The sequence below is a fragment of the Typopeltis vanoorti genome, chromosome 10 (assembly GCF_054136105.1).
Source record: "Typopeltis vanoorti isolate ZY-2024b chromosome 10, IOZ_Tvanoo_1.0, whole genome shotgun sequence".
In the NCBI taxonomy this organism is placed as follows: domain Eukaryota; kingdom Metazoa; phylum Arthropoda; class Arachnida; order Uropygi; family Thelyphonidae; genus Typopeltis; species Typopeltis vanoorti.
This window is the reverse complement of record NC_143558.1, coordinates 80,352,063-80,375,823: the sequence shown is the minus strand read 5'-3', so window position 1 is coordinate 80,375,823 and position 23,761 is coordinate 80,352,063. Positions and strand designations below refer to the sequence as shown.

Sequence of the window (23,761 nt, the reverse complement as noted above, 5' to 3'; positions counted from 1 at the left end):
TAAGGATTTTTAAAAAATATGAAAAAAATAACTTACTTTATTTTTCACCGGTTTCTTCTTCATTCTAGTTTTGTATATGATTCAGATTATGAATTTTTGCGTTTAAAAAATAAAAATAAATAAAATAAAATAAATAAATAAAATAGCACAAAGAAAATAAAAAGATAAATGCATACAATATTAACACGAATTAAAACCAACAATATATGATCCAACCAAATAAAATAAAATAATCAGAAAATCAAATAAAAACAAGATAATGAAAGAAAAAAAATGAAATGAAATGAAATATTCACCACAGCATGAAGTTGTGTTAAATTTTTTCACATATTTGCTGATCATTTTATATAAAAAAATGATTATTTGTAATTATGTGAAGTTGTGTTAAAATATTTTAAGTTATTGCATCTTTATTGATATAAAATTGATCTGGAGTGTTTTCTTACCAGTGCGTATGGAACAAATACGGATGTGTGTGACACGAATATATCAGTCGTTGCCTTGGTTTGGGGGGGGGGGGGGCAGTATGATATTTAACCAAGTATTTATTTGCTTTTTCGAATTTTAATGCTAAATTCATCAAAGTAATTGCTAATATTAATCAACTGCTTTTTTAAAATAAATACTGTATTTTAGTTAATCAAAATAAAAAAAAATCTATCCAAGGAAAAGAGAGAATCCCCACCCTACCCGACATTTGAACGTGTTGCTTCAGTATTGTATTTTACCTGAAAGAACTTGTTCGGTTCTGGACACAGGTTGTCTTTCATTATTGCGCTGCCATTAATTTACTGAGTTGGTGACAATTCTAATCTTTTCTGGTAAAAATTAATAATAATAATAAAATACGCTACAAAAACGTTATCAAAATTAAAAAAAAAATTAATGTTTGATAACGTAATAACAGTGTTAGTATATGAAAGGATGTTGTTACAAATAACACATTTTCTTTGAGAAAGAAGAATGAGAAAGTGTAAATTAAAGATATTAATTATAGATTAAACCAAGAAATTATATACTTGGTTTAATCCATTATCCAAGTGTAAGCAAACAAAGTTTGCGCCTGAAGTATCTTTCAGGACTGGGGCAACTCGTGGCAAAGGTGGTATGACTTGCCTTAGTATCCCATAATGCAAAACACATCTCCTTGCGGACATGTATGTTTTGCATTATGGGATACTAAGGCAAGTGATGTGAAGTCATACTACCTTTGCCACGAGTTGCCCCAGTCCTGAAAGATACTTCAGGCGCAAACTTTGTTTGCTTACACTTGGATAATGGATTAAACCAAATATATAATTTCTTGGTATCTTTAATTTATAATATAATCAAGTGAAAAACTTTCTTACAATGAGAAAGTGTGTTTGTTTGTTCCAGTATTTCTGAAATGTTATTTTTCATAAATACCCACATTTATGATTAATTTTTTAAAAACGAAAAAAGAGATGATCATGTGCAAAGATATCACGTAGATATTTTAGGAAAAAATTATTCATTTACATAGCGAATTCTTATCTTCGACATGTTTTACCAGTTTAATATTTTCCATGCTGAGTCGGTCATTCATACAGTATTTCCCGCTGACAGTTATTTTCGCTATTCCAATAAATTGCTCTGTAATTTCTATACAACGTATGATACTTTATTATGGATACTACATTGTGATTTGATACTATATTTTGGATTTGAAATTCTAATGCCACACTGCAGAGATATCAAACTTTTCGGTGAAAATCACGATTCCCTCCCCCCCAAATGAATTTAGATTAATGATTCAGTGGTTTGATGTGACTTGAAAGAGAGAAAATCTTAGGAAACATCAGCGAACATCAGGAGATTATAAAAATTATAAAAATTATAAAACATCAGGAACTGTTTTATAATTTTTGGCAATGCATCTGAAATTTTCATGTACATCAAATATATTTTGTTTGTTATGTGGATTAAATCCATATTATGAGAGATCGTGAAATCAGGATTGTATTTTTCTAGACTTTCCTTCCTTTAGCGATGTGTAGTAGAATTTATGAGAGGATTTTAATACCTTGTGAAGTCCAGCAACGGAAATTACAATTTCCATGATACCCGCATTCTTTATGAATGCATTTATTTTGTTTTTAATTATATACTCTTTACATACAAAAAAGAGTGCATAAGTTAACATTTCTATTTCGTCAGTAATTCTGAATTGATGTATCAGTAAGCTTCTGTGCTGAATATGTATTTGCTTTAGTTAAAACGTGCATGCGATTAAAATTACGATGACAACAGCTGTGGAAAAGTTGATGGTGGAGAATATTGAAATATAGTATATTCGTTTTTCGTAGTTTCCTTTAATTTCATTAGAGCTTCAATCCTTTAAATTATCAACTTGTGGATAATCCAAATACCATATTCATTAACATTTATACGATGCAGCGGAATTTGGTGTTCGATGTGAGAAACGTGATTTACACACAGAATACAACCCAGACTGGTTTTTGAGACGAACCAACTAAGGTTTTGTGACCAATGTGTATTCTCCGATACCAGTCAGCTATTTTGCAGAAAGAAAATTCGACTTTCGTGTAGCAAAACTTCTCCTACTTCCGTAACTTACCTTAAAATGAAAGGCCTTAATCTGGTCTAAGGATCCAAGAGCCTTTATAAATGCATCAAGCCTCTTCGCGTCTTAAACAAGATTAGAACTAAGTAATTAAACAGCAAGCAACTAATAATAATTCGAACCAGTGACTACTAATATTAGCCCTTCGAATTAAGCGGCAGATGCAAAAATCAGAAGACTCTTTCGTTTTTTCTTTTTTCTTTTTTTTGTTAAGTTCATTTAACTTGTATTTATAGTTGTTTATTAGGAGATATACAAGTTAAATTTATATGTGAAGTGCATATTTCACTGTCAAGATTATTCATTGTCTTTTCTTTAAAATCTTATTTTGTCATAGAGATACTGTTTTATGCAACTATAAGTACCAGTCAAATTACCCAATTCACTTTTTTACTATATTGGATGTGATGTTTTAAACAAACACATGTTTTTTAGGTAATTATGTATGCCTGAATTGCACTTTATGATATTTATTAAATCGAAATAAAATATCACTCAGAAACACATTTTCATAACGGCAATTTTATTCTAAACGCCAATTTCTGGCCAAGATAAATCAGTCCGTGATATTTCCTAACTTGTCGCCTTGTAACGTATTGATGTAGTCAGAGGAAAATTATTCATCCAAAAACTTTTTACAAATAATCATTTTGTAATAAAAAATTATTACTTTTTTAAATGATTATTATTATTACAAATAATAATTTTGTAAAAAATGATTATTTGTAAAATTGTAATGAAAGAGAAAACTCACGGCAAGAATATTGGTAGTGATGTTCTTAAAAATAAAAATAAAGGCGTTCAAAGTTTTCAATTATTATAAAATTGATAGCATTATTGTGTTTATTTTATATATTTATATATTTTTATGAAGTTAGATTATAGGTGAGGAATCATTTAAAAGTGTAGTTCGTTACTGGTTCTTCTACAGTTACTTTTACCTTTGTTTGGTCCTCGATTTGGCCAAACATTTTCCTCACTAGTACGTTCAAATCACGGCATTGTAACCTCTCTTTTTTTTTCCTATTTGATTATGTTCCATATTTCAGATTAGAGAACCACTAGCCCAAGTATAGTTTAAACGATAACATGGAATAATAAAATATAGAAATATGAAATTACTTTCCTTCCGTTCTATCCCCTCCCTTCCTTTAGCAACATAGAAAAAGTAGAGAGGAAATAGACCCAGATGATAAAAATATAACAATGATTATGATTCCTGCTGCAGGCAAGGTTGGAAACATGAACTATTTTGTAATGGAATTCCTGGTTCACCAACCACTCCACTTTTATAACACGCACTGAATGAAAGAGTGGACCGTGAATTCTGACCAACACAGACTTGCGATGGCTGCATCACTATACATGAACACTGACTGGTGGTCCCGATTCGATCCCATTTTTGTGAGTGAGTAATTATAATAGATAAGAAAGTTCATTTTGTTAATGAACAAAAAGTAAAGGACTATTATTCTTTATTTACACTTTGATTGTCAGGGAGCATGTAATTTTTGAATGTTTATTTGTTCATCACGATTTCTATGTTCTGAATATTTCACAGGAAATGAAGATGAGAAATTTCATTGGAAATTTTCATGAGGAAAAATTCGAAGTGAAATAGCTGACGCCATTTCACATCAAACGACTTAAGATTCAAAACTATCGCCACAATAAAAAAATCTTGAGAATCTCTTGATATTTGTAAAAACAATCACCATTCCCTGCTGTATAACTATTTACTAAAATACAACACTTTAAAATAGAAAGTATTTTTTATTCTGATCCTGTGTATCAGAGGCTATTCTGCAGTCAGAATGTAACCAGTGAAGTCAACACCATCCATTCTTATAAGATGAACATTTACATTTCGAATGTTTGTAGGACTGAAGTGTATTAAATGCGTCCTCCGGCGAACATCTGAATAATCAGAACATCATTAGCGTACGCAATTATTATAAAGGCTTAGGATATTAGTGAAAAAAATTTAGCACTTCCGAATTTAGCACTTGATATTAGTCCAAGCCAAGGAAATTACACAAGAAATAGATTGAAATTCGACTTTTACTTTCATTTTTCATTCTTTCAACCTTCAGCTTTGAACTTTTAACTTTCCTCTTTGATAAATTATAATTGTATCAGTTAACAAAATGCAAAATTCCGATCATTTTGGTGGCCAGACTTTCAACTATTTTATTTTATCAATGGTTCACCATTGTTTGAAAGATGGAAATTCTAAATAGTATACAAATCCGTTGTGTGGCCTTTTCTCAATAAATCATTTAATCCATTTCTGTACTGAATTATAATGATACGTAGAGTAAAATGTACTATATATATAATTATACTGTAGAATAGTACGATGACAGATTATAAAACAAACATAGTGACTGCTGTATAATCCTAATTCTGGTGGTAATTCTCTGGGTATAGGCTTTTTAGGGAAATATTAATTAATCATCATTTAAAGCTGTTAATTTTCTTTTGATTAAGGTTATTTTAATTATTTTATTAAATATATTCTAGTTCCATTAATGTATTATATTTTAGCAAAAATACTTTTTTTTTCTGTCAGTCTGTTGTACCAAAACGCTAATACTGTTCGTATTTTCAAAATGGATTCTTAAGGGATTTGTATCTTAATTTTAATACAGACCAAGTTTGCAGTGATCACTAGAATCTTCTCTGAATGTAATCCTTAACTGAAAGGAACTGCATACAGCAGATACCTATTTATATAACGCGTAATATGCGTATTAGTAGGATTAGAAAGTGATATCCAAATACTTTGGCATGTGTGTACTTTGCTATAACAAAATTCCTTTCGCAGTTACAAAGAGAGGCTGTCTTAAAATCAGGAAGAAATAAAGTAGAAAAACACTTTCGAGGTATAGTTTCATTGCACTGAATAACGCCAGTGAAACATTTCTGTAGTGATAACAGATATTTTCAATTATATGAAGAGCAAGTTTATTGCAATTCTTAAAATATGACCGGAACATATACAATGCTAAAACCACATAGCTGCCTTTGTAGGCTTAGCCATATTACTGATCAACAGTTATTTGATGGGTGTTTTAGTTGAAACAGACCAAACGTCAACACACATCAGTGAAACAGATATTTACATAACATGATATAAGGCGTGAGTAGATTTAAGGCAAACAAAGAACCATAACACAGAGCTTCATTTTGAAAGTTCGCGGTCTTTTAAGTAACCTAAAAAAATAGAATGCATGTATGTACATAGCGACGAAAAATCACGGGGGCAGGATTAAATTTATTAACCGTGCAATCATCTACAGAGGAAGAATGACGAGGAGCATAATCATATCTGTAACGTAAGTTATACATTCTCTTATATACAGATCACAGCCATTAGCCAAGACAGCAGAAAAAGCTTCCGAATTAGATGGTCACAGTTAAAATTCCATTCCATACAACGAATTAAATTTATTGATAGATTATATTTCAATAAGTAATAATAGTATTTAACATAGTTTTACATCATTGCATGAGGACAACCAGAGAGCTGCAAGCATTAGTAAGAACAGCTTGAAATAGTGATCTGGAGAAGACCAAACAACCTTGTTATAGACAACGAGTGAATGCATGCATGCTTGTGTGTGTGTGCCAAGGATAAAACCATCACGTTGTTAATCAGAACAACACATATGAATCTGTATGACAACTGGATAAAAAGAGAGGCAGTTTATTCTAAGAATCTTTCGATATGTTCCTTCCCCAGTGATATACTGCAAATTCGTGACAGGTTTTTTTAATAACCGAAATAACAGCTCACCTCTTCCATAATCCTTGACCTTCAGCGCTTTCGAACATTTGCAGTCGCAAGACTGAAAGAATACGTGGAATGGAAGAGAGATGCACAACTCTGTTGACTGCCGTTTAGTTAGAAATAAACAGCTCGAACAGACTGGATTACAAAATAGGAAACGATATTGCTTGGTTTCAAAACTGAGCATTTCTTGTTGTTCTATGGGATACAGTCAGACAGAATGAATACATCAAAATTATCTCAATTTGTAGTAGAAACTTGAAGCGTGCGTTCACAACTGAAAACAAAGGAGATCTGTAGATGGAACTTGTAAAGGCTTCTTCATATATATATTCGTTTTGGGTGTTTTCCCGTGGAGAGAGGACATTAGGAGAACCCGTCTGCACCGACAGTTGAATTTAATCCATAAATCCAGTACTGACCAGCTTATCCAGGAAAAACTTGACATCTCCCAATTCGGAATCTCGAAAACCCATGGCCTTGAGCTGAGTAAAATCTCCTGTCTCCACGTACATGAAAACAGTCCTCAGATGTTCCACATCCGATCTCATTAAATGTAGCGCCTTTCCGAAGTCGTCCAACGTTTCGCTTTCTGGAAATAAAAAGGACAACAACAATTAGAAACTTTCGACATTTTGCAACAAATTTCTTTATGAACTTCTCTCGTAACTTTTATTGTATACCTTGCTTTCAGTTATCCCAGTTTTACTTTTCCTACTTAAAACAGAATACGAATTGCAGTTGTCAGTGTTTTTACCTCAGATAAACGAAATTTGCATGATTCCTCCAAATTCTTTTCTTGATAGAAGGATCCATTTCTTGTATAAAGTACGTGTTCATTATATTGTTAGTGTGTTAGTATCATTGATAATAGAACTTTCAGAAAACTGCTGTCGCTTGAGAAATTAATAAAAAAGGTTTCCATCTTATCTTTTAGATTTTTACCTAACATCTAACGATTTTGCAGTTGATACAGGCTTATGTATATTTTGTTAGCGTAACAGTTCTGTATATTATATCATTTACATTAGGATAGAGTTAATACTTGCAGTAATGTAAATTTTTATAAATAATAAGATTTTCCGACAAATGGTTATTTCTCTCTCTCTCTCTCTCTCTCTCTCTCTCTCTCTCTCTCTCTCTCTCTCTCTCTCTCTCATCCTTACATACATACATACATACATACATCCGTTTTATTATGGCATCAAAGTTACATTACTTACCAGATAAAGCTATAGCAACTTTCTGAACTCCTCCTAGAGGGGCTAAAGCGTCTCGTGCCTTACTTCCAAATAATTTCTCCAGGTAGTTGGGACCATGGCTGGCTAGCAATGTTTGCAGGAAATTAGCTGTTTCTTCTACAGGAGGTCGTCTAGCTGAAGGCAGAAAAGATACATGCCTGTTAGCAATAGACTTTTAATGGTGTGAAATATAAGAAAAAAACGAAATGTATGAAAAAAAATGATTTATAGAAATTTTCACACTTTTTTTAGCATTGTGAAAGCTGCTCAATTAAAATTATCCTATTTTGTCGTTTTTTAATCACTAGAAGACAGAGTAACTTATTTAGTTATTCTATCATGCAATGAATGGGCTCTATTCAAAGCCAGGCGATAAAATATCCAGAGAGCGGAATTTCTGTGCGGTATTATTCAGTCCAACTATTAGACAATACATGTTATTAAACATCGAAAGAGGGAAGTTCTAATGAGAGCAAATAAACGAGCAAGCGATGAATTGGTTCGATTACATTCTTTCTAAAACGTTTTTGTTATAACTTCCAGAAATTCAGAAACTGCCATATTTTACTTAGAATGGAATAATTAGACAGTATAGCCAGAAGATAAATAAACATAACTTAAATAGATACATCACCAGCCATGTTGAAGGCAATCGTCAGAATGTTTTCTTCCTTTAATCAGCATTTTCTGAAGAACGAGCATTCCGATGAAAGCAGCTCCCCAAAAACCGTAGAAAGCGGACTATTGTTTGAAAACTGTTCCTAATAGCTTGTAAGAGATGATTAATTCAGGATTTCATGGAAAAATTTAAAACTGATGGTCTTCTTATCTGAACCAGTAATTAAATACTCAAGTGGCTTAATATGCAGTTTCCTACAGGTCTGGGCAAAAGAGTGGATAACACTCCGCTCCTAAACAAATCGTTCTGGGTTCGAACCCATGGAGAGCATGGATATTTGCAATTACATTTAGGATTGCATTACCGATTGGATGCCTATAAAGGATGATAAGTGTAAGTGACATAAAAAAACAAACAAACAAGAGTCTGCTTTCCTGGATAATATGGGAAATTTCCCTGTTCTGACTACGCAGAGTTAATCGGCTATTAATCTCACACTTTTCATTCCGATTATTAACTATTAATTAAGGTGATGCACATCATCTTGATTACTACAGCACATGTTTCATTACATTTATTTGTTACAATTTTATTATGCTTATGAATTGTGTGTGTGTTCTCTGGCAGATTTATTTAATTTGTGGAATAAAAAAACTTACTGTAAGGAACGAACTGTACGCGATAGAGATAGACTGGATCTAATGCAAGCTATAAATCCAGTCCATCGGGTTATCTAAAGAAGTTCATCTCTTACAGTACTTTTTTTTTCTTTTTTCTTCTTCTTCATCATAATGGATATGGGTTCTCGAGGGTGATAATAAGATGTAGAAACCAGATATTGAGGTCTGGCAAGGATTTCACTTTGATTATCATTTCAGTTCGACTGGTGAGTATATGATTAAAATGATCGATTATTATCGATTCATATCCGGCTATGCCATTCAATATTATGCAAACGAAAATGAAATCTCTCAAATAAAATTATTTGTTTATCTCAAATATACACTCATCCATTCCGGAACGAAAATGAACAAAATAACAACTAAATTTGAAAAAACGACTAAATAACACACACACACACAAAGATCCTTAATATTTTTCACAGAGATATAGGTGTGTGTGTGTGTGTGTGTGTGTGTGTGTGTGTGTGTGTGTGTGTGTGTGTGTGTGTGTGTGTGTGTGTGTGTGTGTGTGTGTGTGTGTGTGTGTGTGTGTGTGTGTGTGTGTGTGACTGCGTGCGTGTGTGTGACTGCGTGCGTGTGTGTACTAACACGCGTACTGACAGCAAAGAGACGCAATCGATATATAGCTTGTATTAAGCGCCAAAAATGTAACAAAATGAAATTATTTTGACGAATGATATCCTGCAGTTGGATGAATGTGACAGTGAAATCCCAAAGACCGATAATCCGATTAAATCCATAGATGCTTTGTATATTTCGAATCCCCGTGCTTTCTAGATAAGCGAACTAATGAATAATTTATTCGATTTGCAGTGCACCTGATATGAAATGGAAAATTTATTCGTACAGTTTCCGATACGGAAACAATATGTGGTTAGAGAACAAAAGGTATCCATCATTACCATGAATAGAAGAGTGAATATATTTACTGAGAGTAAAAATTCACCTCATCTGTTTGAATTATTTAATGTCCAGGGTAGGGAAGAAAATAGCGTACGTCTGTAATGATAAGTGAGCGTAAAGCTATTTCCCTATCTGCGAACCTTAATCCCCAGTCTCATTAGTGAAATGGATACAACAGAGGAATTATTATTAGATGTGGGGAGTAAACAATGGTGGGCAGGCGAAGTTTATTTCGACCAAGAGACGCTCTCCCAGACAAAAGCTTCATATGTGGTAATTTAAATATCATGTCTGTTGCAGATTTAATGATGTTTTAAGTAAAAAAAAAAGTCGGTTAGTTCGAAACATGAATCCAAATTAATCAGTTGTGTATAAGAGATGACGATATCTTAAAAAAGGGAATTACCCGGAGATGAAACTCAAGCCAGCGGTGGCTTGAGTTTCATCTCCGGGTTTAGCTAATATTAATGTAACTGTCACCATGACATGAGTTATTGTTTGACATCGACTTAAGACAAATGTGTGCGAAAAAAAATTCATCATATGCCACAGCATTTTATTTACTAACACCTTATGTTAATGTTTCTAATATATATATATATATATATATATATAGTCATATGATTATGGCTAGATACCTTGAGAAATAAGATATACTTGTTGATTTTGTTCTTAACTAAACAATGATTGCTTTTTATCTGCATATACACAGGAATGAGCAAAAATAAATAAATAAATAAACGAATAACAAATTTATTCATTAAATAAATAAACGTCATTTGCATGAACAGTTTAGTGAAGGCTAAGTTCAATCAAACAATGATGATAATAACCAAGCTTATAAAAATTCAGCACATTACGCATTTCGAAGAGCATATATAATTAAAATTTACAGCGGTTGTGTTTTCTTTACATTGGTATTTAAGTGAAAAATTTAAAACAAAATCTCTAAAAAAAATACGGTATAACAATTGAATATCTAGAATGTAATTCAGTATATTTTCGGCAAGTCTTATATGGATCAAACTGAACGAAGATAAGAAAAATTTTGTAGTGATGTAACGAATACACCAAAAAAAAAAAAAAACCAGCTTTAAATACCAGTTAAATCTAAGGTCACCTCTAACAGTTATTCTATGGATTATCTTATTCAGAAGCATATTGGTTTGCCCGTCGTTTCAAAGAATTTAGCGAAGTCATCGGCTCACATGGTACCACTTGTAAAATCAAGCCTTGAAACTAAGGCTTGATTTTACACAATTTGAAAATCACTAATTAGATGTTGAGACACTTCCAATCTTAATTATTATAACAATTCAACAGATCACTGAGTAAGCGATGATACCTTCTTTGTTTCATTACTTAACTATTTTGTAACTACTTTCATTTCAATCTTTTTGTGTGTGTGTGTGTGTGTGTGTGTGTGTGTGTGTGTGTGTGTGTGTGTGTGTGTGTGTGTGTGTGTGTGTGTGTGTGTGTGTGTGTGTGTGTGTGTGTGTGTGTGTGTGTGTGTGTTATTTGCTTTAGTTAATTATCTGATTTTCTAATTTCAAAAGTAAGCATTATAGCAAAATGTGTCGCTTAATGTGCATAAGATTATGTCAATAAGAGTGCCGTTATCTTAATCATAATGCGATTTAACCATGAAAAGAATTTTCATTAATCTACAAATAATTAACTCTACCTTTTGGAGAATTTATTTCATATTGTTATTATATTCGTCTATAGATTATATATTTGTAGGCAGCAACCGGAAGTAAACAAAATGAAAAATGTAGCGCGGGTATGGGCAAAATCAAAAATCAAAATCACTAACTACAGGATGCAAAATGCTTCCTAGAATAGCTGAAACCTCCATTAAAGATCTAAAGAAATAAAGCGATATCCTGTAATATTTTACATAGCAATTTTACGATTGCTTTTCAGAAAATGTATGCCCATTATCTATATTTCTGTTGGTTCAGATGCTGGAATCGATGTAAATTATTTTTTAATCATCTTTAAAAGCAGTCATTTGCATAATTTATATCCATTGAGCTATTTAGCTATTACTTATTAAAGATCTTCAGTGACCAACCACAACCAGCTTTCGATGGATAACCCAGAAAATTTCACTAGCGATTTTGCGTGTCCTCCCCCCCCCCTTCAGCACTTAGAGAGAAATTTTACAGTACAGTAGACACACACCATTGTTTAGTTGCACATGAATATATTTATTAATTATAATTTTACTTAAGGAAATGTAGTTAATCGAATAAAGAGGTTCCGAATTGAGCCCTTTTTGTAACAATTCTACTCATAAAAAATTTCGATGTAAATTAATGTGCATATATATATATATATATATATATATATATATAGAATCCTGTAGAAAAAAATATAAACTTATATTGACGTCATAGTTAATAATTCCCAGTTATGACAGCAAAATTTCGTTTCGTCATTTTTTGGTTTTCAAATGAGAATTCTTATATTCTTTTATGAAGAGAGAGAGAAATAACTGGAAACAAAAACCACTATATTAAAAAATTAAGTTATAAAATATTTAGTATAGGTTTAGTATATTTTAAATTGAAATCGATTTGAAAATCGTAAGTATCCCAAGAGCCAATATTTAGTTATGCTAATTTTTGACACTAGATGGCGGAAAGTGGCTATCCATTCAACACTGCGATGTGGATTGTTATGAAATACGGCTAATAACAGCTGTACTGCGCGATTTCCCGCACCTATCCGTGAAGGTTTCGGCTTCCCATATGCGCACATTTCAACTCCCAAAGACAACACTACGCAAGTCAATACTGTGCATATATAAAACGACGCAGGACAGTAGGCGTACGTAACGATGGAGGTTCCCAATTGCTATTTTCCTTAATTTAATTTTACCACTGCTTAATCTAAAATTTATATCTGTCTTAAGTGAATTTTAATTTATTTTTCTTTAATACTGCACTATTAAAATCTGTATATGATGCACTTTTAATACAGTTCAAAACCATTAAGACATAATTTATGAAATTCATATACTGGAATGATGCAGAATTCATGTAAACTGAATAATTTCATTTGAAATGCTTCGATCTAAACCTCCTGTATACATTCATCTTTGGTGAATTATCTTTTGGCTAAGGAGCACAAATAATTATCAAAGTTAATAAGATCTTCAGTTTCATCCAATAAAAGTTTTGGATTTGCATATTTAAAAAAAGGGACGTAGCACATTCCTATATTAATTTATGGTAGTAGTAACTCATTCTTTTTTTCCCTCGAAATATAAATTGAATTGAAGATGTTATATTCTAGTTGATCGGGTATGCAAATAGATTCCACATAATTATAATTCCGTGTCAAGTTTTCAGGAAAGCTAGTACGAAAACAAATTCTACTGAAGCAATTTTATTTAGGATAGATGAATTCATACATTTATCTCTCCTTCCCTTTTTTTTTTTTTTCCATCTGCGTTTCCCACTCTCTTTTGCCTTTTTTCATGTATATTTCCAGCATTTCATAACATTGTTCTTCTGTTGAATGATGATTATCTTGCAGATTAGAAATACGTGATTATTTTAAGTATATGGACTTGTTATTTAACTTTTCGTTTGCATTTTGGTTTCGAGTAAATAGATAAGTTGTAAGCAGGCAGTATGTTCTGCCCAGCTTTCGTTCAACTTCCAGAAAACTATATTATTTTTTATTTTTTTCTGACTGTTTCTAAACTGAGATAAGGAGAGGAAAAGACATTAGATATGAAAATGCTCATTATCTGCTGAGCATTGGTTTTTGAAATAATTAAAAAGATAAATCATTATTTTGTATAGAATTGTATACAATCTCATCCCGATTCTAGAACACCACCGGGAATGAAAAGAGTCCTAATTGAAGTGTATCTGTCATAATGAGTAGTAGGAGAACACGTCAGAAAATGCGCTTCATTCTCATAGTGAACCTGTAATGTTTTTTTTTTTTTTTAAACAAAAAAAAAACTTCCTTCGTTTTCCTGTAGCATGGTTTAAAGCACCGAGTACCCCGTTTCCAATTAGAGAAATAATTATTTCTGGATCTTTACGGTTGGCACACATTAAGCGGATGTAATCATTACTGCCTTTGTTAGGGGTGCCCTGGGGAATCGCCTCATCACCTCTCTCATTTCCGTTCCTGAGGCTTTCGGTATGATCAAATATACATCTTAGTGAAGTGTGTGCCGAATTTGTTAACCATTTCAACCCTTCTAATGGAGGAAGCACGTTGTGCAAGATTAAGCATGAAACAAGATCTTTCGAATAGCCTAGAGCACTCCTCGCCATTTTGTTTCAGAAATGAATTTCTAAAATAAATACCTGGAAAAAATCGGTTTTCAAAACAATAAATCCAAGAAATGGCAGCGTTCCGTAACTTTAGCAACTCCAGGTTTTGTAATGCAGTTCATCACATCAGTGAAATAATAGAAAGTCAAGATCATTTGTGGTTGCTGAGAACCATGTTTCGGAATACGATGAAATAGTCTGGGCAGGTTTCTCAGATGTTTGAAATCACAGAAAATATAGTAATAGGTATACATTCACTACACAAATGAAGTGAATTTTAGCATACAAATTTAGTTAATTACTCCTTTTATGGTAGAATGTGTCAAAATATGTCAGCGGTGCCATATTATAATATTTCGTAAAAATTATTCCAAAAGGTATTTGCTTAATTTCAAAAGATTTCTTTCTTTAAATACTTTTGTTTAGTAAGGTATTAAAATATCAACGTACTTGATATTTTATTACTGGTATGCTATATTTGGCCTACATATAACTATTCAAAATAGCCTAAAGTTTTCTTAAATAATCGAGCTCTCAATTATTTCATCACGCAATTTGCGATTTTGTTTCTAAAATTCATTTAGCATAAGATATCTGAAGACATTTTATTCAGATTATCCTTTTACATATTTATCGTAAAGCATGAATTGCAAATTTATAAAATATGGACGCTTCTTGCGCATAGTTTAGAAAAAATATTCCTAATGAAAAGCTTGTTTTTTGTCAGTTTTTTTAAATGTTTTGTTATAAGATTCTCCAATATCTAATAAAGTTCAACAATAAATATAGAATATGCATATATAGTATATTTCATAATTCCGATGATGACCGATGTTTTAACAAAATGAGTGTAATGTTCTGAATTTAAATGAACACAAAATATGATTAAGGTTTATGCTGGAAAATAATTCACCAGAAGATATTCAAATGCACACCTACATTCAACCCACTTGTACATAGCTTTCCGCAGAGACATATAAATAGATAGAAAAACAGAGTGAGACATGTCAGATACATACGATTGTGTACAGATTCTCTTTTCCAGGTTTTAGTCCATTTTCTGTCTATTTTATGATATTATGATACTTGTATGTGAAAACATTAATTAAAAAGTTATAGTGACGATGAAGAAACTCTAAGTGAAACACAATTCGGCTTTCGGAATGGTTTTGGTACTAGAGAGGCCCTTTTCTGTACCCAAATATTGATACAAAAATGCATAGAAAAACAGAAATCTGTCTTTATGTGTTTCATAGATTTTGAAAAAGCATTCGACAAAGTCAGACACACCAACTTAATAGAAATCCTTCAACAAATAAGGCTAGACGAACAAGACATAAGACTAATAATAAATCTGTATTGGAATCAGTCAGCTACCGTTCAATTAGACAACATTACCACCAGTGATATTAACATCAAAAGAGGAGTGAGACAAGGATGTGTGCTCTCACCACTCCTGATCAACATATATGCAGAGGTAATCTTTAAAAAAGCATTGGAAGAATGTCCAGAGGGAATCACAATAAATGGAAAGATTGTTAACAACCTACGATATGCAGATGACACCCTGCTAATTGCAAATAACATTATGGATCTCCAAAAACTCGTTGACAGAGTATACATAGAAAGCCAAAGAATGGGAATAAATATAAACATCAACAAGACAAAATACATGATCATCAGCAAACATCCAGCCTCATCAATGAAACTGACACTCAATGGGAAAAATATTGATCAAGTGTCAAGATATAAATATCTTGGTTGCTGGCTTAATGAACGGTGGGATCCAGAAATAGATATAAAGACAAGGATTGAAGTTGCATGGCAGTCCTTCATGAAAATGAGAACACTATTCTGCAATAAAGACCTAAACATGGAAGTCAGATGCCGAATGCTGAAATGTTACGTGTGGTCTATTCTGCTCTATGGAGTTGAAACATGGACATTGAAGGCGACAACCATCAAGAAAATCGAAGCCTTTGAGATGTGGCTATACAGAAGAATGCTAAAGATATCATGGACAGAAAAAATTACCAATGAAGATGTCTTAAAATCCATTGGCAAAGCTAAACATCTTGTACAAATAATCAAGAAACGAAAAACATCATATCTTGGACACATCATGAGAAACAGCAAATACCAACTTCTACAAACTATTTTGGTAGGAAGAATTGATGGCAAAGGAACTAGAGGAAGAAAAGAATATCATGGTTTGACAACATCAAGACGTGGACAGGAAAGAGCAGTGCACAACTGCTCAGATTAGCACAAGAGCGCAGTTTGTTCGCCAAGATGGTCGCTGACCTTCGATAGAAGATAGCACAATAAGAAGATAGTGACGATGGACATAATATTAATGATTAAAGATTCAAGGAATCAGGAGTAACTCTTTCTGGAATGTTGATTCTCAGAGTCCCATTGTTTTTAAATGCAACACAGCTTTGCCTTAGAGTGTCATGCATGGGAAATCCAAAATTACGGGTTAAAAAGTAAAAAGACGGCTTGGAACATTTTAAGCAAACAGTTTATATGTGCTAAACCCTGATGCGAATATGAATTTGTTACAGTATAGAATTCCGTTTGAAGTATTTTTGGCATGAAGTACAAATGCTAGCCTTTCTAAATAGTCCACAGATGTCGCATGCTGAAATCTAAGCCTTTAATTTCAATGATTTATTTATTTACTATTTTTAATGTTAGGAATGTCGAGAAAGGTTGAAAGTATAATACACTAGTATGAGCGAAGGAGATAGGCGTTTAGGATAGGAATAATGCTCTACAGACTAAACATGGTTTTATATTATTTCAGACCTCTAATAGCATTACACCGAGTAATGAAAATCATCTACCACCAAGGGCTGTTGCAACACAAATAAACCGAAATAGAAAGGCAATACTGTTTTAACTCCTTAGATTTATTTGTGCTAATGAACATCTGAAATTATGTAATTTTAATTGCAGTTTTTATGTTAATGCATGAAACATTTCATAGGCATCGTATTCAAAAGCGAGAGAATTGTTTTGAAGCAGACAAAGAAAATGAGAGTAGAGCAGATCAAGCAGAAAGTATTGGTGTATCAGTATAAAACGAGAATAGCAATACTTTTTATTACCATTTGCACACATTTTCAAATGTTTTTCGAATTCTGTAATTTTTTAAATTAACTCTGCAACGAGAAAACTGATGGTTGACATACTTCTTCCAGTTTTTAGCTTCAAAAATATGAATTATATTTTTATAACAAAAGAAAATATAACTTTAAATATTCATGCTGAAAATTTTTGAATTTAAAATAATACACCAGTTCTGCTAAGCTCCCTGGTCGTCCCTAATAACAAAATAACATTTGTATCTGATTTCTTCGGACTTCTCCTTGACAACATGAATACTCAGGTACGTTGCCACATGCTACAGTAATTTTAACTCTAAGAAAACATTAACTACTTTTACTAAAGCATTTACTAATTTAAAATATTTTAATTGATATTGATATGCAACAATTAAAAGGTTGAGTCCAAGAAAACATTTTTTTTTAAACAGAACCTTTAGATGATCAATTGGGAAATATTCCTGATTAGTCAAGGTCAGTAAAAGGTCACAACTATCAGTTGACTTTCATGCCCAGAACAAAAACATGAGAAATACCGAATCAGTACAGTATTTCATCGGATCGCCGATTGCAGATATTGTTTATTTCACCAGGAAAGACTTAATTGTTTCAAACCCATTAAAACTTTCGTATGATCGCAGTACATTACTGCTTTTCAAACATTAATGTCTGAAGGCAGAAGACATTCGTTCATTTATTCATTTGTGTTAACAGTTTTCAAATGGAAAAGTTCGGTCTGCATATTTCCGTATAAAAATGTATCGAAATCTACTATATTAAAGAATATATCCTTGCCATACTACATTCTGCTGATTTTGGCATTATTTCACGAGGACATCCAATTTTTACGTCTAGAATTTCCAAAGCAATAGGGAAAAAATTAATTTCCTGGTATTTCTGCACCAACCGAAGTTTTTTTTCGATTCTATTTAGATGAGACTGAAATGTAACTGTTATTTCTTTCATGTTCAAATATCAAACAACAATAATTTTAAACTGAAAGACGTAGCTTGGTATGCGCTGGTTAACATGGAATACGTGTCTGCTAGTGCCTTTACACTTTTGCTCACAGCGACAAAATGAATGTGCTAAAAGCGTCATGTTCTTTTCATCTGTGGTAAAATTTTTGCTGTAATCTGTTACGTATTACCTAAATTACAAATGTGTCAGTCAACCATCAACCATTATCTCATGAGAATATTGGCCATAAGAGTTTCCGGGAAAAATGGCACATGGGTTGCTTTTACGACGCCATCAACACTGAAGGCTGTATGAGCCGATTTAATTTGCAAGTACCGTTTTGATGCAAGTCTGCACCTGATCTCGGGCTTTCTGTAATGTGCTTTTTTTGCAATTCGAAAAGTATTCGAAGATATCATATTTGAGAAAAACTAATTTAAAAGGAGAGAAATACTTCGTTTATAGAATCAGGAAAAATAATTTCTTGATTCGTTTTTTTTTATTATTATTTTTTATTTTATTTTTTGAGAATTCTTAATTGCTCTTATTCTTTCAAGAGATATCAAATCAAGTAAATGAAACAAAATAAAATAATTTTTCGTCTTACTAAATATTACAAGTTAAACAAACTACTTTATTCCCAATCAATGAAATTCAGAAAAAAAAAAATTTAAATCTTCAGAAGAATAAGAATAAATAATTCAAAATAATTCAAAACACATAAATAAAGAACTGCAATCAACATTTATGATCAAAGTTAAAGCTTAAAGATTTGAAAGTATTTTTATAATTTCGTTTTGCATTGGAAATATGTAATTACTGATAACTTTTCTAACGCAACATTGCTTCCTGATGAGTGATTAGCACGTCCATATGCAGACTCCTAGTCCATCAGCAGAGATGAAACGAGGAGTGGCAAAAAGAAAAGTCTTATTATGGTATCTTCTCACCTCATCCCAGAAATTTAATAACACTTTTAGATACGGAAATGATAAGTTCTCTTCTTTCATTGTCCTCTCAACAGGAATGCACACCTGATAACATGGGGAAAGAGGAAAGGGGAGGAGAGAAAATTAAATTATATCTCACCTGCTGTGCAGAGGCGGGGATCTTCATCGTAGCTGTCATCGCAGTCTCCTGCGCCGTCACATAAGTACTGGATGGAAATACAGACGGTCTTGTCACCAGGGCAACGGAAGGGTTGTGTTGGGTGGCATCGGTCCGGGTCTGCTGTAAAAAGAGGAAACAATGAATACCGTACCGACTAGCCATAAAGTAAACAAAATCTGAATCACCAAGTGTGCTTGGGTGCAAGGTAAAGTGTGCCGAGAATTACGTGGATCAATAGAATAATGATGGAAGCGACAGCAAGATAAAAATCGATGCCTGCATAAAATTATCTACGCCGATCTCTCTCCTTCGTGTACCGTTTGAGGTTGCCATCACCATGATGCCATTCGATGGGCTGCTTTAAAGACTGTTCGTGCGCAGCAGAATGGATATTGCCGTAATCAGTAAACTCAAGTAATGGCTTATTAGAAGACAATTCAGAGTCTTGTACCGCTTAAAATAATAGATTTTCTGGAGATAAACAGTATCTAATGACAATTGGAAGCCATGTCCCTTATGATTTATAACGGTGGAAATTTAAAAATAGCCAGCGCAATACAATTATACAAAAAATAAACTTGAGAGTAGAGAATAGTAAAGTCCAAGCAAATGGAATTACAATCTTAAAAGGGTCATCAGTTGTGCATTACTAATAATGCTGTATATATATTAATGGAGCCATTATTGCATAACGATAAGAATGAAATTAAATTATCCATAGGCTAATTTAATCGAACTTGATCGAATTTGATCGAACTAACCAAACAAAGGATTATGATTATACATTAACTGAAAAAGATTTCTTTTCTTGTTGTTTGCAAGAATAAAAACATAGTAAAAATTTCAGAACTCTATTTATTAGGAACGTTAATATGCTACTCTACGTATATGAGCAAATTAATAAAGAGAGAGAGAGAGATAGATCTTGTTTGGCGACAAAACAGACTGTAGTGACATTGTGGCGGTGAGAAACCTTAATATTAATGTTACAGGTTTCTGACCTTTCGTGAATAGACTGTCATAAAAATATTACTTGCATAATTCTTAGGTGAATAAAACGTATCATGAATCTCGCAGAAAAGGAATCAATGGAAATAATTTTATGATGCTTCCCACCGTAAGAGATATGCATTTAAACTATATTTAATTGTGATTGTTAATATCAGTATGATCTGACATCAGAGTTTGACCTAAAACAACTGAGTAAATTATAGTTGAAAATACAGTATGGCTCAAAACATAGTACTGAATAACTACAACGACATATGTTAGGGAGTAAACGGGTTTATTAACAAAGAAATAAATGTTTAAACATGATCATATGTGCATCCACAACTATCAGTGGAATCTTAGTTGAATAAAGCATTAACGACGGAAGATTACGTGCTCGAAATGGGCACCTTGTCATTCAAGACAGGTTTCGTAGCGCATGCGAAGGTTCTCTGTTATCTTGGAGAACCAGGGTTGGGACATCTGCTGGACATATCGTGTAATTTTATCCCTTAGTTCATCAAGGTTTGAAGTCGAGTCAGTGGAAACGACGAACAATCGTTTCACAAACATGTCGTAGGCTTGAACCATTTGCTCTACCAACTCCGCATGAAAGAAAATAATGCTCAACAATAAATGTCTTTTCTTCCAACGTCAACACCATTGCTACAGCTAAATGTACTGGTGTAAACTCTACACTCGTCTTCTACTAATATGCATGCAGTCGAATGGCATATCTCATAGCGCGTGTACTGAAGGGGTGTCGAAGTTTAGTACTGTTTTTCTTTTTTTCTTTTTTTTTTTTGTGTGCCATACCGTACTTTAGTTTATTTTAAATAATGATGTAATTTATTAAAAGAACTTCACCCCGTGAGACAAAACATTTATGACAAAAATATTGCAGTTTCTTTCAAATATCATTGGAGTTTTTTTGTACCGGCAAACTTCGTTTTTTGAGATAATAGCGTTCCGATTGTTATCTATATTCGGTTTCCCTGTGCTTGAATGTTTGTGACGGCTTTCGGTAAAAAATGATATTTCCATTGTTCTGTGAATGAATGCCTTACGTTATAAATTTCAGAGTAAACTTCTGAAATTTATAACGCTTAACCTACAGTACTAAAATGCTAAAAGGTATACATTTTATCATGGGTGAAATTTTCATCAAATATAAGCAGTAGTTATCTGCTGTTAGGGATTGTTGTCATTGTTTGTTGTTTACGATTATTCCAGCTAAGACGAAGATATTATAGTTATTAACTGTGAAAGCTTTCTGAAAGCTAGTTTGTGGAGAGTTAAACCACCTCCATATGAGAACGGCTAAATTACTTTCATTTAAAAATTCATCATATGTTTCTCATGTCCCAGACGAAATTCAAACTCAGGCCTTTCCAACCAAAAGGTATGCAATCTTCTGATACGAGCAAGGAAAACAAAGGGAGGGTTACTGTTGTGTAAAGCAGATGCGCAATTGATTCATGTTTGTAAGTTTGCAATAGAACTTGGAAAAAGGATTAGCAAAGAACAGTGCGCTATTAATGTAGCGTAGCGATTGGTTATCTATACTTTTAAATTCATGTTTGTTAAATTAGATTTGTGAGTATGTTCTAATTTATGTACTGTTAGTACCAGAATACTTGGACGACCACAAGAACGGAAAAATATTGAAAGAACAAATACAACGATAATCTCTTATTGTTCTTGTATCTTTTTGTTTTGCTTTTTATCTCTTTTTGTTTCATTAGCTGTTGATAAGCTTAGATGAATAGAAAGTATCGAAATATGAGTATAGTGTAGTTGTACGATACGGAGATACAGAGTTCGATCCATCGTGGATAATCCTATATATAAAAGTTCATATTCTAAGAGTGATTGTAAAGTAGTATAGTTGACAAGCAATTATATTCTTGAATTTATACTTGATTATGAGTGATTAAACAAACGTTTGTGCGTGAAATAACTTCATAATTAGGTATTTGTATATGGAGACAGATTACTCACATCCAATTTGCTACTTCTGTATGAATTAGCAAATTAGAGGAATGGTACAACTATCTCTCATTCCGAATATTTTAATTACATGAGTGATTCACTGTTTTAACCTACTTGGTGAGACCTCAATAAAGTACGAAACCAGTTCGGTTAGTAACCCTTCTCATAATGTACAGCAATATACATTCCCGAAGTGAAATTTAACATACATTATAAGCTACTAGAAAAGTAGCTTATAATGATGTTACATGCCTCCACATTTTTGAAGTTACATGCCTCCATGTATTCGTACAAGTACTTTTGTCTTGATGTCACATAACCTATAAACTTTGGTTTTTGCTCACGCTTGGATAACGAATAAAAAGAAATACAATTTCTTGTCAAGTGAATTTTAATTTCTAAGCGATAAAACTACAATAAGAATAATTGGTTCATCACATTGCGTTGACTACAATGAGGTTCTTATTATGTTGAGATACACTCAGCGTATTCGAATGAGTACAAATTTAAGCTGCTCTTCTTATTTTAGTAACGGTTGTTTTAAATTGAAGACCGAAGCCGAGAGAGAGAGATGGTAGCAACATGGAAGCTTTTTGAATAAACTAGGTTCAAGCTCCTCAATGACGAGTTTTAGTAATTTTTTAGTGAGAGCGAGTAAGTCTCGGAAAGTTTTCCCATAGAAATTCCGGTAGCATTTCTTCCCACAATGAGGGGGAAAAAATCGGAGTTGAGAATATTTCAATATGTCACCTATAAGCCACTTCCCCACCGCATCTTTCCAAATAGATGTAAACAGACAGAGGATAGCAGATTGAACTATAGATTAAAACGAACGAACAGGAAAAAGCTAATAACTAATTACGAAAAAGTCATGCACAACATAAACTAAATTTTCAGCTTTCTGGAAGCACAAATTGCCCTCATCCAGAACCAACCCAGCAATCAATCACTTCAGATAAATATTGTAGAAAACTAAGTTTTTGTTCTGAGATTACGCGTTCCTGAAAAATCAAGAAAATAGAAAATTTCATTTTTCAGTTATTGTATTTCAAGGAGATCGAAGGATATTAATGGAAATGAGAAGATCAAGAGTGTGTACTACTAGTTTTTCACAAACGTCGTTAATACTGTAGAAAACTATAATGTGAATTAATGGGTTTTTAAAAGATTGCCAGGAATGGATGAGCATTAATTGCTGACTACAAAAGAAATAATTTTTAATTAACTAAACATCATAAAATAAAATTGATGGCATTACTTACATATTTCAAGACGTTCCCGAACTTAGAATTCAAGGAAATCCTCGTTTATTTTGCTTCATTAAGCGAAAACTTGCAAAATGCATACGACGTTTACATTAATATTTAAAGGAAATAAAGGAAGCTGAGTTTAGTCACTGTTGTTTGTATTATAATTGAAAGTTGGGTACTTTAATTTATAGATTATAGCAG

At 32.6% G+C, this 23,761-nt stretch overlaps 1 protein-coding gene across 1 annotated transcript in view; it reads right to left on the bottom strand.

Moving 5' to 3' along the window:
- Window positions 1-6,796: 6,796 nt before the first annotated feature.
- LOC150102536 (IDLSRF-like peptide) overlaps window positions 6,797-23,761 on the bottom strand; it is a 166,017-nt gene continuing 149,052 nt past the window's right edge. Inside the window, exons 2-4 of the mRNA XM_090399481.1 lie at window positions 19,308-19,448; window positions 7,622-7,774; window positions 6,797-6,990 (exon numbers count right to left, since the gene is read on the bottom strand). Coding sequence (XP_090255607.1) covers window positions 6,797-6,990; window positions 7,622-7,774; window positions 19,308-19,448 — 488 coding nt within the window. The remainder of the gene's footprint in view (window positions 6,991-7,621; window positions 7,775-19,307; window positions 19,449-23,761) is intronic.